The sequence below is a fragment of the Oncorhynchus nerka genome, linkage group LG4, assembly GCF_034236695.1.
Source record: "Oncorhynchus nerka isolate Pitt River linkage group LG4, Oner_Uvic_2.0, whole genome shotgun sequence".
Classification (NCBI taxonomy): Eukaryota; Metazoa; Chordata; class Actinopteri; order Salmoniformes; family Salmonidae; genus Oncorhynchus; species Oncorhynchus nerka.
Genome location: NC_088399.1, coordinates 59,404,257 through 59,419,576, shown reverse-complemented (window position 1 = coordinate 59,419,576; position 15,320 = coordinate 59,404,257). Strand labels below are relative to the sequence as shown.

Sequence of the window (15,320 nt, the reverse complement as noted above, 5' to 3'; positions counted from 1 at the left end):
AGTTGAGAGAAAAAAAGGCAGAGGGGGAGAAAGAGGCAGAGGGGGAGAAAGAGGGAGTAGTTGAGGGAGGAAGAGAGAACGAGCGCTACATAAAGCCATCCGTATCCCTCTCTCCGAGTGAGTCTCATTATCATCTGGGTCTCTGTTTGTTTATCATTAGGCCTCCACAGACCCCGGCCGGCTCTTCAGAGAACACTGCTAACCGGCCAATGTCACTGCAATTCATTATCCACGACTGCACCGCCATTGGAGAGGCACCCCCCCCACACTTCCCCGATTTGAAATTACAAACTGCCTTTGCTTTTAATTTCTCACTTTTTCATTTGAATAAAGAGGACAGACGCGGTAATTAACAGGATATTAAAAAAGCAAGGGAGTGTGTGCGAGGGAGGGAATGAGGGGAGGGGGAGGAGAGAGAGGAGAGACGGAGAGAGAAAGAGAGGAGCTGTGGAGAATTAATAACAGGCCAGATCTCTCCAAGGCCTCCTTAATGGGCTATGACAGGAATTTATTCTCACTTAGGCTGGTATTAAATCAAACGCTGGCCGAGTGTTGATGGCAGGGCTGCAACGGAGAAGCACTCGGGATGGTCCCAGGTCCCCTCCCGTATCACGGGGAAGGTACTGCCTGTGACACTCCCGAAGGAGCTGGTCATCAGTTAGGACCCAAGAGGGTAAGAAGAGAAGGAAGGATGGAGGAAAGGAAGAAGGGTGAAGTAGGGAAGAGAAAGAGTGATGGGGAGATGACAATGCAGAAGCTTCATATCCCAGATGGAATGATTATCAAATACTCTTGAGAGCCCAGTGAATCATCATCATCATCGCCTTTTACGTCCTTCTTGGACGTAAAAGGCGACACAGATGGGACGTAAATGCTTATCAGCAAAACATCTTCGAAATTTCAATTCGATAAAAGGGAATCAGGTTGTCGGTTTGTCATATTCATTGTTTCCTCCCATTAATTGGTGTGTGACCACTAATGCGAGGCATTCATTAAGGCTCTAATTTGGGGTCACTTGGGCGCTTCAGAGTTTGTGTTTCTCGTTAGAGCAGAGGAGAAAGTGAGGAAAAGGAAATTGATATGCACAATCGGTCTGCAGCTCAGAGCAATCTCAGACCATTAGGTGGCAATAAATTATAGCTGATGCATCTTAAACATTTATGCAAACACCATACTTGCTCATACAGAGGTTACATGCTCAAATGAACTCACACACACATATTTCACTCATACTTACACCAAAGCACACACTATCGGCTGCATGCACACCATCTCTAACTCCCTTCTTCTCTCCCTCCCTCGACAGATTGCATCACCATCAGTCAACGCGCCTCCGACAAACAGCAATTACCCAAATCGACAGATAACGAGAACAGGCTATCACTCACACACAGGGCGGCCCATAAAGCAGCAAGACATTACCATGGAGGAGTCATTTATCTTGGAGCACCTCCAGTGAACCTCCTTTAACCTAGCATACTCTACTCTTTACCTACCTTTCCTGCTGGGTTGGAGCAAAAGACAAACGACAGGGCTAGCCTGGTCCTACATCTGTTTGGCCATATGAGTTGTCAAGGCAGCATAAACAGATCTGGGACCAGGCTATAGTTGTTTGCCTTCACATCTGTTTGTACTATGGGGATATTACTATATACAGGTGTCAATTACCCTTTTGTTTTACTTTCCCTTCTGGGGACATATATCTATCAATTCAGTTCGACATCAGTCTATTTTCTTTTTATAATCTTATTTCTCAATCTTATATTGTGTTTGTCATTGATTTACAGTGCAGTATATGTCATTGTATTTGTCTTCTATAGGAATTCCATCAGTCTTTGCTCTCTTTTAGAAGCCAGTATCGTTCCAACTGTCTACATATCTATCTATCTGTCTGTTGTAGACTTCCATCTATCGGTCTTCTCTCTTTCCTTCAAGTGTCTCTTCTTTTTCTCGCTCTCTCTTCTACTGGAGAATCTTCTCTGGCTCGATATGCAGAACTTCCCTCGGACATCTTCCCTTTGTCTACATATCGGTTCATCCGGTCATCTGTCTTCTCGCTCTTTTTTTCTCCCTCTCAGTGTTCCCTCTTTTCCCTCCATCTCTCCTCCTCTGGAATGACTGGAATCCTATGTCTCAATATGTCTTCACACTAAAATCTCCTTTATCCATCCGGTCCAGTAATCCATCCATTTTTCCTCTTTCTCTGGAGCTTCTCTTCTCCCTCTTTTCTCTCTCGTCCTGTGGAATCTGGTATTTGGTTCAATATGTGACATGTCTTCACACTAAAATCTTCCCATTTATCCCATCCAGTTACATGTTAACCTGGCTCTATCTATCTGGCTCGGTTCGCTGTAGCAGATGCAGCCGGGCCTCCTAAACATCTGCTTTCCGCATTCTGCCACATCACTCCCCTCCTGATGAGGTGACCCCTTTAACTCCCCAAAATATGTTCTCCTCATCGTAGCTTTAATATGCAGCTGGGAATTTGGGCTCCAAGTGGAGCAGCGTGAAGTGGAGGGGATGGCTGCTGCAGACATGCAATTGAAGCCTACCTTCTCGTTCTTCTTGTCTCCTATGTGCCCTGTTGTTTCGGGTAGTAACGTTGTGGTATGAGCAGCTAAGATGGTGAATGTTCAATTGTCCACTTCACCGTTTGCTCAGTGCTCCCACATTTAAAATTAGTATTTTCATTGTTTTCATTGCTATATTTTCGTCCAGCTCCTAGGCTACGTTTGGACGTTCGTAGTTACTCTGTGTTCAATGTGTCTTGGGCCTGTTATGTTTGGATGTGCGTGGCTACTCTCCTTTGGTATGTGGTATGTTTCATAGCAACACGGGTCAGCTAGAATGCTGATATTGATGCTTATGGTTTGTGTGCATGCAGCGGATACACCATTTGTTTGGCATGCACCTAAGTTTAGTTAAGCTCAGTGTTCAGCCCATGTTTTACTGTAGTGGTTACCTTTAAGAGCAGTGAGGGAGATAGAGCTCTTAAAAATAACCAATACTCATCTGTGACTTCTGTGAACTCCATTATGATTCAGCACACTCAGACAGGCAAGCATGCACAGAAGAACACACACACACATACATACATACATACACACACAATGACCAGGGGCTAATAAAAGCTGCAACGCTACCAAATAATGCATGATATGTTTTTACCAAAAACGTTTTTTCAACAGTCAGACAGGCTATTAATACTTTAAGTAAGATACAGTACACAAGAGTACTGGGAGTATTGTGTACAATATGTAGCTTATGTCTTCACAATATATTTTGTCATAGATCTTTTTTTCTCTTTGTAGCATCTGTTCTCTCTCTCTTTTGGCCTCTCTCCTCCTGGAATCCCTATTTGGGTTACTTTTTATATAAAGGGCTGTGCTCTCTAAAGCCCAGCGTACTGTACATTTATATCTATAAATCCCCAGTGGGCAGCTCACCTTGTTAACCTCCAGGATTTCTCTCCTCTCCTCTGTTGCCGGGCGGGCCTGGCTGGCCAAGCGCTCATCGTGTTTGGAGCTGTCGTCCTCCACGTAGGGGATGAGTTGCTGTGTGGGGGAGAGGTGTTGGATATAAACAAATACAATGACCACAGGCGTTCAATGAGGGGATGGTAAATTGATAAGTAGTTTGGTGCTTTGGTTTGCAATAGGAAAATACATATGACTCCCTTGTAAAAGAGATTACCATTTCAATGGGAGTCGCCTGGTTAAATAAAGATCCATTTAAAAAAGGAGGGAGAAAAAAACCATTAATTGGCTTCTGTATCTCATCAAACAAAGAAATACAAACGTGACAAATATAGACTCACTCCCTTCTCTAAAGTCTCCATACTCTATGTATAGGTGTATGAAATGCTGTAAAGAAACAGTCGTTATCATACCGATACATAGTAGTTAATCATAACAGAGCTGTGGCTCAACACTTGGAAGCGAACACCTTACGCCAGCGTTTCCCAAACGCGGTCCTTGGGACCCCAAGGGGTGCACGTTTTTGGTTTTTGCCCTAACACCACACAGCTGATTCAAATGATCAAAGCTTGATGATTCGTTGATTATTTAAATCAGCTGTGTCCTGCTTGGGCAAAAAAAACTAAAAGTGCACCCCTGATGGTCTAGAGGACAGAGTTTGGGGAACCCTGCATTAAGGCAATATTAAAACCTAAGAATATATAATCCACCAAGTCCTCCATTACAATAGGTCTATCTATACTGCTTGCGTGAGCACAAACTCTCCCTACTAAGCTTGTATAAAAGAGATTTCTATGTCATTCCCTCCCGTTATACTGAATTAGAACTGCCTTCATGAGCAGAAAATAGGGATTTTGTGTAGATCACAAAAACACTTAAAATATAATCTAATCTACAAACAGTTCCATACCACCGCCACCAATTCAGAATCAGGACTTCTCCACAGTCTATACCCAAGTGCTTATTTCCTTTTTAAGCGCTCTCTGTGCTTGACGTTGTCTGGCTGACACTACACCGACTACTCTGCTTTAAATCACACTGACATCTGCTGGTCTGCAGGATAATAAGCAGTGCTGTATGGAACACATTGTTCTCTATTGCACTGCATCAAGATCAACAGGCTTATCTTAAATGGTACCATTATACTAGCGTTAACACTTGTCGTCTACTGGGTTCCTATTATCATACATGGCTGTGCAAGGTGAGATTGCTTAAATGGTTATGTAGGAACGAGGTAATGATTTGAGAAAAGAAACAACATTAACGGCTACAGCATCCTTCTCATAACTCAGAAATAAATAAATACATAAAGATTAGGTACAAGAGCCAACCAAAAGCCTTAGCAGGCGTGAAAACACAGTGAAGTCCAACACAAATCTGAGGCCGAGTGCTTTTCAACATTCTAAATAACCTAGTAGTTGATCACATTTCATTGCAGTCAATGACCTGAGGTTTAGCAACTGGCAGAGGCCAGTGTAGACAATGATTAAAGCAGGCTGTGACCAAAGCATTACTGCAGGGCTGGATAGGGCCAGGCCAGAAGAAAGACAGAGAGAGAATCACATGAGAAAAACAAGAGACAGCTCTGGCAGTTTTCTCTAGTCAGTCAGAGAGACCGATGCCAAACCCTAAGCTGTCTGACTTGTGTTGGAGAGAAGACAGAAGACGTGCTGGATATTATATTAGGCCAACTGTGATTGTTAGGGGCGGAAAAACTTTTTCTACTTCTATAATTCCAGCTATGAGCCAAACACATATTGAATTTAAAGGTAAGAGCTGTTATTGGCAGTCCGGAAGGGGGAAAATGTGCGGGGTAGAAAGAGAGGGCGAGAGAGAAAGAGTGTGTGTTTGTCTCCGTGACTGTGAGTCATAACCCCAGTCTCTGGGAAAAAACAGAAAACCGCTTATGTGGGAAGCTTTCCCCAGTTGTTCATTACCAGGCCTGCTGCTAAATAGGAACGCGATGAGGTCACGCTGGCTTAGTCATTGATTCCACTTCCTGTTTGGGGAAAGCCCGGTCAGCGGCCAGCCAATAGCATGATTGTCAGGACTGCGGCCGGCAGGCTTGTCAGCCACTTGAGTTTCAGGGGATGATAAATGGCGGCGTTCGGCGGGCCAAAATCAACTCCATCCAGACAACATGTTGCAGTGAAGTATTGGTTGATCAGCACAGTAAGTAGTTTGCACAGCCTCTGGGGGGATAGGTAAACATTTTTAAATGAAGTGGTACAACTGTGGAGTGTAATGGACAGTGAGGTTTACATATGACCAGAATTACAAATAAAAGTGTAACTTTTCCCCCCTGAGAGAGAAATACAGCAAGCCAGTATGCCATAAGGGCAATTCTACAGTAACTGAATTATACTGAGACTTTCAAACCGTATGGCAAACAAAAACCATTCATTTCAAAGTTTAACAAACTATAGCTCTCTATGCACAATGAATACACAGTACATTATCAAAAATTAACATTTACTGAAAAAACTGTGAAGATGTTCTGTTTCATTCTGTTCACAAACTTTGTATCTGCACAGTTCTTCCTGTAAATGTGTGTTTGTAAAATGTTCAGTAGGAATTGTTAAAAATAGTCATTGTGCATAGAGTTGCACGGTTTGTTAAACTTTGAAATCTATGGTTTTTGTTTGGTATACATTTTAGTGAACAATCTGAGTCTCAGCGTAATTCCGTCACCATGGCCCATACATAAAACAAATGTACTGTATACAGTACCAGTCAAAAGTTTGGACACCTACTCATTCAAGGGTTTTTCTTTATTTTTACTTTTTTCTACATTGTAGAATAATAGTGAAGACATCAAAACTATGAAATAACACATATGGAATCATGTAGTAACCAATAAAGTGTTAAATCAAAATATATTTTATATTTGAGATTCTTCAAAGTAGCCACCCTTTGCCTTGATGACAGCTTTGCACACTCTTGGCATTCTCTCAACCAGCTTGATGAGGTAGTCACCTGGAATGCATTTCAATTAACAGGGTGCCTTGTTAAAAGTTAATTTGTGGAATTGCTTTCCTTTTCAAATCCAATGAAATTGTATTTGTCACATGCGCCGAAAACAACAGGTCTAGATATTACAGTGAATGCTTACTTACAAGCCCTTAAGCCCTTAACCAACAATGCAGTTAAGAAAAAATAAGTGTTCATTTATTTTAATTTTTTAAATAACAAATAATTAGAGAGCAGCAGAAAAATAACACTAGCGAGGCTAAATACAGGGGGTACCGGTACAGAGTCAATGTGCGGGTGTAACAGATTTCCTCCTCTTCGTCTGAGGAGGAGTAAGGATCGGACCAAAACGCAGCGTGGTAATTGTCCATATTGATTTATTCAAAAAACACAACTGAATACTGGAACAAAATAATAAATGTGAATCAACGAAACCGAAATAGTTCTGTAAAGTGACAACACACACTAGACAGAAAATAAACACCCACAAAACCCAGGTGGAAAAAAGGCTACCTAAATATGATTGACAGCTGACAGCTGCCTCTGATTGAGAACCATACTAGGCCGAACTCAAAAACCAACATAGAAAAACAAACATTGACTGCTCACCCCAACTCACGCCCTGACCATACCTAAACAAAGACAAAAACAAAGGAACTAAGGTCAGAACGTGACAGCGGAGGCACAGGTTAGGTAGGGGTAAAGTGACATTGCATAGATAATAAACAGAGTAGCAGCCGTGTAAAAGAGGTTGGGGGGACAATGCAAATAGTCTGGCTAGCCATTTGATTAGCTGTTCAGGAGTCTTATGGCTTGGGGGTAGAAGTTGTTAAGAAGCCTTTTGGACTTAGACTTGGCACTCCGTTACCGTGCTGTAGCAGAGAACAGTCTATGACTAGGGTGGCTGGAGTCTTTGACAATTTTTGGGCCTTCCTCTGACACCACCTGGTATAGAGGTCCTGGATGGCAGGAAGCTTGGCCCCAGTGATGTACTGGGCCGTACACACTCTGTAGTGCCTTGCGGTCGGAGGCCGAGCAGTTGCCATACCAGTCAGTGATTCAACCAGTCAGGATGCTCTCGACGGTGCAGCTGTGGAACCTTTTGAGGACCAATACCAAATATTTTCAGTCTCCTGAGAGGGATTAGGCTGTGTCGTGCCCTCTTCACGACTATCTTGGTGTGTTTGGACCATGATAGTTTGTTGGTGATGGAACTTTAAGCTCACAACCTGCTCCACTACAGCCCTGTCGATGAGAATGGGGGCGTGCTCGGTCCTCCTTTTCCTGTAGTCCACAATCATCTCCTTTGTCTTGATCACGTTTAGGGAGAGGTTATTATCCTGGCACCACACGGCCAGGTCTCTGACCTCCTCCCTATAGGCTGTCTCATAATTGTCACTGTTCAGCATGTCTAGTTGCCACCGTGAAGCATGGAAGAGGAGATGGAATGGTGTGGGGGTGCTTTGCTGGTTACACTGTCAGTGATTTATTTAGAATTCAAGGCACACTTAACCAGCATGGCTACCACAGCATTCTGCAGCGATACGCCATCCCATCTGGTTTGCGCTTAGTGGGACTATCATTTGTTTTTCAACAACACAATGACCCAACACACCTCTAGGCTGTGTAAGGGCTATTTGAACAAGAAGGAGAATGATGGAGTGCTGCATCAGATGACCTGGCCTCCACAATCACCTGACCTCAACCCAATTGAGATGGTCCGGGATGAGTTGGACCGCAGAGTGAATGAAAAGCAGCCAACAAGTGCTCAGCATATGTGGGAACTCCTTCAAGACTGTTGGAAAAGCATTCCTTATGAAGCTGATTGAGAGAATGCCAAAGGGTGGCTACATTGAAGAATCTAAATCTAAAATGTATTTAGACTTGTTTAAGACTTTTTTGGTTACTACACGATTCCATGTGTTATTTCACAGTTTTGATGTCTTCACTATTAGTCTACAATGTAGAAAATAATAAAATATAAAGAAAAGCCCTCGAGTAGGTGTGTCCAAACTTTTGACTGGTACTGTATGTTTGAAAGCCTAATTAAACGTGTGCATGCAATGTCAGTTCTAAAACACTGGTTTTACAACCAATTGTCTCCAAATCAATAGGAGAAAAGACTGCAACAATGAAACCACCAACAAAAAAGTGGAATCGCCCAGCACGAGGTCTAAAACAGTAGCCAACCGAGTAGCTCAGTAAAATAAAGTGGTGGGTATTTAGAGGTGGGTGTCCATAACAGCCACTAAGGAGGCCCTCAGGACAAACACAAAGCGGCCATTGAATTGAATGTGGAGCTGAGCCGAGTGTTGCGTCTCAAATGGAAACATATTCCCTGTAGAGTGCACTACTGGCCTGCGCAAAAGTAGTACACTATATAGGAAATAGGGTGTCTGTCCCGAGGTAGACCTGATAGAGTTGGAGAGATAAGAATCCTACAGGCACCAGGGGTTCCTCTGAACTTTCTTCACAGCCACGGTGGATCCCCTCACTACATTCAGACATTTTGTATGAGGAAACTGTAATCCAATCTCTCTGGCAAGAACCGAAATGTTCATAAATCTGCATTAGTGGTTTGTGTAGGTTTGTACACCGAGCCAAAATGGCGTCAACTGTGGTAAAGTACACTATGTCCGGCTCAAACTGGTTATATATTGATTGTGATACACAGAGTGGTCCTGGCACAGTGGCAACTCACCTCTGGGGGTACGGGGTCCAGACCGGTGCAGTTTTCGTTACATTTGTCGTAGACGAGGCGCAGCTTGCGGAAGAGTACAGAGAGCATACGCAGGTGCTCCTGCAGTTTGCCCAGCCTGTCCTGGTGGGTGCTGGGGTGGTACGTCACTCCATTTGGCAGCTGGGGGAGATGACATAGAAGAGTATGTAACACACTTCTTTCCTAGTAATGTAATAACATTGTACTAATAGCTATGGGTCATTTCAGGGCCTCCTGTTTACTCGACTAGTACCTCCTTGACCAGTTACTCCTTGACTACTAATAGCCAGCGTGTAATTTCTCAAATGTTTATGGTGGTAACTGAAGTGTAGATGGTTTGTAAAATAACGACTGAATTATTGCAATGTAGACAAAAAAAACGGTTTTACATGTATTTATTTAAATGTGCGGTTACATGGCATTCCATTGAGAGGAGAAGTTTACATATAACTAACTAGATGATATGTGTATGACTTAGAAAAGCTCTGGACTGTTTCACCTGAGCTTTATGCTAACTAGCTTTAGGCATTTTTAACTGATAGTAAACATCCTGTACAGCCTGAAACTATTCCCTGCATGAGGGTAGGTAGGTAGGGTGTATACATATACCTGTATACATGACTACCACTCTGTAAACAGAGTGATCTTTCTTTCCCCACACAGAGTCTGTGATCTGTGAAACAAGTCACAACAGTGCTGTTTGTACATTCTGCAGCGAGGCAGCACGGCTTGCGGTCTTCTTCTTTTGTCTTACGCTGTTGTTGTTTTAATGAGCTGCAGAAGGATCTTCTCTGAGACACAGACAGACCGAGAAAGACAACATCTTGTTGTGTCCCAAATGGCACCCTATTCCCTATATAGTGCACTACTTTTGAGAGTCCTAGTATGAGTCCTGGTCAAAAGCAGTGAACTACATAGGGAATAGGGTGCCATTTGGGACACACTCAACTTCTCCTGAACCCATCTTAAGGGCACAGTCTGATCTTTCCAACATGTCAACAGAAGGTCTAGAAGAGGTATAAACAGATGGTGACTATCTAATGATCAAATAAAGGCCTTTTCACAACCAATTATATCATCCTCCATGTTTAAAAACAAGCGTGAGACAGGATTGCACCATGGGACATGCCTTCCTTGGGCAAGAATAAAAGCAGTCTTAGTTGGCCCAGATTTCTGCTCTTAGGCCCATATCCATCCATTCACACCAGAGGGACAATGCATGTCATATTGTGTTACTGTTATTAGATATAACTGTGAGGAAATGGATGACAATGAATCAATGTTGTGCTGTCAGTTTATGTAATGCTGTCGGTCTGGGGTCAAATAAGGCTGAATCGTGTGTGTGTGTGTGTGTGTGTGTGTGTGTGTGTAAAAGGGAAGAGGAGCACATGCAAACAATGCTTTGCGTGTATTAAAGGTGGTTGACAGACGAGCACCATCCATAATAAAAGGCACGACTTCGAACTTTGTTCAGCCTTCATACCCGTCCCAACACAAAAAAGTCACAAGAAACACGTGCCTGCATGTTCCTCAACAGCTGGAAGATCTCCATGGTGCGTAAGACGATATCCTGCACCGTCTCCTGGCCAATGCGACAGAGCGACGCCGTGTTGACATCACGGGCAGCCTGAGCCTGCTGCCCGGCGAACGCCACTATGGGAGGGGTGGTCATGGAGACAGCAGAGGACCTATAGGTGCAGCGAGGGGTCAGCCTATTCTACACTGGCACACCTTGGCATGCCTGATTGTATGATATTGGAAGGATGGAAAAGGGAAGGGTTGGGGATAGAGGAAGAGAAAGGGAGAGAAAGCAGGGGAGACAGGGAAAGAGAAACAGACTGGTTAATTTCTTGATGTTAAGTTCATGTGTTGATGGTTTAATACTTTATTTTCCCATAGGGAAATGTGAATGCCTGTATTGGCATTGTATTTCCTCTGAGGCTAAGTAGGTTTGGTCCTGGATGGGAGACCAGACGCTGCTGAAAGTGCTGTTGGAAAATCAGTAGGAGGCACTCTTTCCTCTGGTCTAAAAAAATATGCCAATGCCCCAGGACAGTGATTGGGGACATTGCCCTGTAGGGTGCTGTTGTCTTTCGAATGGAAAGTTAAACAGATGTCCTGACTCTCTGTGGTCACTAAAGTGTCCATGGCAATTATCGTAAGAGTAGGCATGTTAAGCCCGGTGTCCTGGCTAAATTCCCAATCTGGTCCTCATGCCATCATGGCCACCTAATCATCCCTGGCTTCCAATTGGCTCATTCATTCCCCAGGTCATTGCTGTAAATGAGAATGCGTTCTTAGTCAACTTACCTGGCAAAATAAGGGTTAAATAAATTGTTGCCAGACAAATTTCCTCATGAAACATTAATTTATTTTTACAAAATTAAAGTAGCTATATATATTTATTTTTATTTAACTAGGCAAGTCAGTTAAGAACAAATTCTAATTTTACAATGACGACCTACCCTGGCCAAACCCTCCCCTAACCCGGACGACGCTGGGCCAATTGTGTTCCGCCCTATGGGACTCCCGATCACAGCTGGTTGTGATACAGCCCAGAATCTAACCAGGGTCTGTAGTGACGCCTCTAGCACTGAGATGCAATGCCTTAGACTGCTGCGCCACTCGGGAGCCTGTGTGCATACACACACACAATAGGGGCTCTGAGGAGGATCTCATCTTCTTTCTCAGATAGCAGCGAAACCTCTTCCAGGCTGAGACCTTTGGCTTTGTGTCAGTGAAAGCCTCGCAGCCTTCAGGCTTTGAGGCAGTCTCTTCAACGCTAACAAGGTTATCGCTCTGGGGGAGGCCACAGTTGCTGTCTGCTCCTTGTCTTTGTTACTCCCCATGGTGCTGGAGGTAGTCTGCAATACAGGAACTACTCCATGCAGGGCGACCACCATTTCGCACATGGGGAAAATAGCAAAGGGCCAGTAGTTTCCACTACCAGAGTAGGGATCAGCCTCCTCTACCTCGTCCTTACCCCATGCAGACTTGGCTAGGGGTGGAAGAGGCCCATCACATTCCTAATTTATTACTAGTGACCATAAGTCCATGGCCTAATCGTCTACAAGCTAAGGCTCTAGTGAACTGTAAATCATGAGTATTAGATTAATAATAACTATCAAGGTGCAACTGAAGTTTGTTTTTGATGTAAATGGCATGTCATAGAAGGGTCCCGACACCGTTTTAGTGATTTCACTTGCTTTTGAGAAACTTACCCCAAACAGTAAATCACTTCCTCATCCTCATTGTGTAGTATGGGGGCCCTGAAAAAATATTAACAGCGACTCCAAAAAGGCATGGCTCTCAGTATAGTGATGCAGGTCTTTAGATGTTGTACACATTTTTACATTTACATTTAAGTCATTTAGCAGACGCTCTTATCCAGAGCGACTTAAAAATTGGTGCGTTCACCTTAAGACATCCAGTGGAACAGCCACTTTACAATAGTGCATCTAAATCTTTTAAGGGGGGAGGGGGTGAGAAGGATTACTTTATCCTATCCTAGGTATTCCTGAAAGAGGTGGGGTTTCAGGTGTCTCCGGAAGGTGGTGATTGACTCCTCTGTTTTTCTGGCGTCGTGAGGGAGTTTGTTCCACCATTGGGGGGCCAGAGCAGCGAACAGTTTTGACTGGGCTGCGCGGGAACTGTACTTCCTCAGTGGTAGGGAGGCGAGCAGGCCAGAGGTGGATGAACGCAGTGCCCTTGTTTGGGTGTAGGGCCTGATCAGAGCCTGGAGGTACTGAGGTGCCGTTCCCCTCACAGCTCCGTAGGCAAGCACCATGGTCTTGTAGCGGATGCGAGCTTCAACTGGAAGCCAGTGGAGAGAGCGGAGGAGCGGGGTGACGTGAGAGAACTTGGGAAGGTTGAACACCAGACGGGCTGCGGCGTTCTGGATGAGTTGTAGGGGTTTAATGGCACAGGCAGGGAGCCCAGCCAACAGCGAGTTGCAGTAATCCATGCAAAACACATGCAATGTTTTCATTCCAAACGTTATCCCCAACGTTATATTCCCTTTGTGCGACTCAAGACGTTTCCCCTATCACTATACTGACAGCTTTGCCGTTTCTAAAAGGACTTATTTGTTTGTGGGGGGTGGGGGGCATACTACACACAAGGAGGATGAGGAAGTGATTTGCTGTTTGGGGAAAAACAACTGAAATCACAAGAAAAGGTGTCTGGACCCTTCTATAACATGCCATTTACATCAAAAAGAGAGAATTGATTGTAAAAAATAAATAAAAGGTCACATTTAAACCCTGTTTCAGACCGTATCATACCCTGTCAATAGCGTGACGTCATATTTTGTTTCATCATAAACCAAAATGAATTATGATGCAATGCATGAGTACCAAAATGGCATGGTCCAAATTTAATTACGCAATAATGCATGGGTAGCAACCCTTCATAACACGAACTGTACAGTACTGGAAGGCACGAACACTTACATCAGTATAACCTGCCAGTACAGTAATAGACACGTGTGAGCTTTATGCATTATATTTGCAACGTTGCACCCCAACTGATTATGCTAAATGTAACGTAATAACGGGTGGCTAGATGGCTAGCTAACGTTGCTTGCTACTACAGTAAGTTAGCTAGCTAACATTGTTAATGCTAAATTGTAATTATTTCGCCTCTATGCCTATGTATTGCCTACTTCCCTACTCTTCTACATTTGCACACACTGTACATAGATGTTTTTCTATTGTGGTATTGACTGTACCTGTGTTTATGTGTAACTCTGTGTTGTTAGATTTTTTTTTGTCGCACTGCTTTCCTTTATCTTGACCAGGTCGCAGACGTAAATGAGAAATGGTTCTCAACTGGCCAACCTGGTTAAACAAAGGCGAAATAAAAATACTAAAAATACTAAATTAGCTAGCTAGCTGTGTTAGCAAACGAGACGATAGTTTTCTTTCAAACTGTTTTAGTATGCATTTGTCCTCTTGCTATACAAACCAAAAAGTTAACCTTGGCGCTATTCATATTGTCCAAATGACTAAACACGCAAGACCTAAACTTACCTGTGTTGCTAGCTAGTATTAATTTATCTTATTTGTTGACATGCGTGTCAAGTCCTTTTTCTGCAGGAGCGCTTAACCGTCAAAACATCGCGAGACCATACACCGATTATTATCTCAACCGTAAAGCATGAAGTATGAGCGTTTCATTAAAGCTATACTCCTTAGTTGCTAGCTACCTACATGACTTAAACATTGATTCTTGAAGAATATAACTTCGAAAAAATGCCTCATGGGCTTAGTTTAACTGTCGTACCCCATCAGAACCCAAAATATAAGCTTGTTTTACTCCAATGTTTGTAACCAAAGTAAATGTAACTAACACTGTATATCCTGAAAACATGACATAAACTAAAATGTTGATATCATGGATGGTCAGTCCTTGCGTATATAGCTTTTGCTTTAAATTTGAGAGCGGTTCCATTTAACCAGGCACATCCCTCATCCCTCCAACTTTAAAAATGTGGATTATTGTTGCTACCGTTGACTACCATTGGCTACCATTCATGACTATGAATACAACACCAACTCTAAGACAAAAAATACTTTCTCATTATCTCATTATCTTATAGCAGCAGATATGTACATCAAATATAGGTGTTACTCGTCTGAATACGACGAGTATGAATATGATGTTACGGTAGAGCCGAGCTCCACTGTAAATTCACCTGTGTGAAAGCGACACCTGGTGGACATTCTGCGATCAAAAGTACCAAGAAATATTTATCTTTGGACCCTCTGGTTTTTTAAATACTTTTTGGTACAGTGGCTTACTGTATTTGTATAAACGTTTGCTGGATCATCCCTAATGTGTCATGTGTCATCATAATCTCCCTCTTTGGATAAAACACAACAACATTCAAACTTGTGTGAGCCCCTAAGGCTACATTAATGATAGACTGGACAAAAACTATAATGCTCTGCAAAGAGAGGACCACCTTTTGATAGGTTTCCTATCCTTTTAACATTCATTACTCGGCACATACTGCTTTTGTGAGCTATCTTAATTTAAATTAAAGTATCAAATACAAGAGGCGCCTGAAATAGATACTTACTCATCCTGTGCGCCCTGCCGTGCTAAATTGCTGTTCTGAGTGACAAGGGGAATAAGAGATGGTTTTATTGAAA

General features: G+C 43.1%; 1 protein-coding gene across 2 annotated transcripts in view; it reads right to left on the bottom strand.

Moving 5' to 3' along the window:
• med30 (mediator complex subunit 30) overlaps positions 1-14,294 on the bottom strand; it is a 33,360-nt gene extending 19,066 nt beyond the window's left edge. Inside the window, exons 1-5 of one of the 2 annotated variants that reach the window (XM_065017686.1) lie at positions 14,196-14,284; positions 13,895-14,003; positions 10,685-10,906; positions 9,148-9,306; positions 3,447-3,554 (exon numbers count right to left, since the gene is read on the bottom strand). In XM_065017686.1, coding sequence (XP_064873758.1) covers positions 3,447-3,554; positions 9,148-9,306; positions 10,685-10,837 — 420 coding nt within the window. In that variant the 5' untranslated portion in view covers positions 10,838-10,906; positions 13,895-14,003; positions 14,196-14,284. Of the gene's footprint in view, positions 1-3,446; positions 3,555-9,147; positions 9,307-10,684; positions 10,907-13,894; positions 14,004-14,195 lie in introns of both variants that reach the window. The other variant, XM_029658004.2, reaches the window with a different exon arrangement.
• Between the last annotated feature and the right edge of the window lie 1,026 nt (positions 14,295-15,320).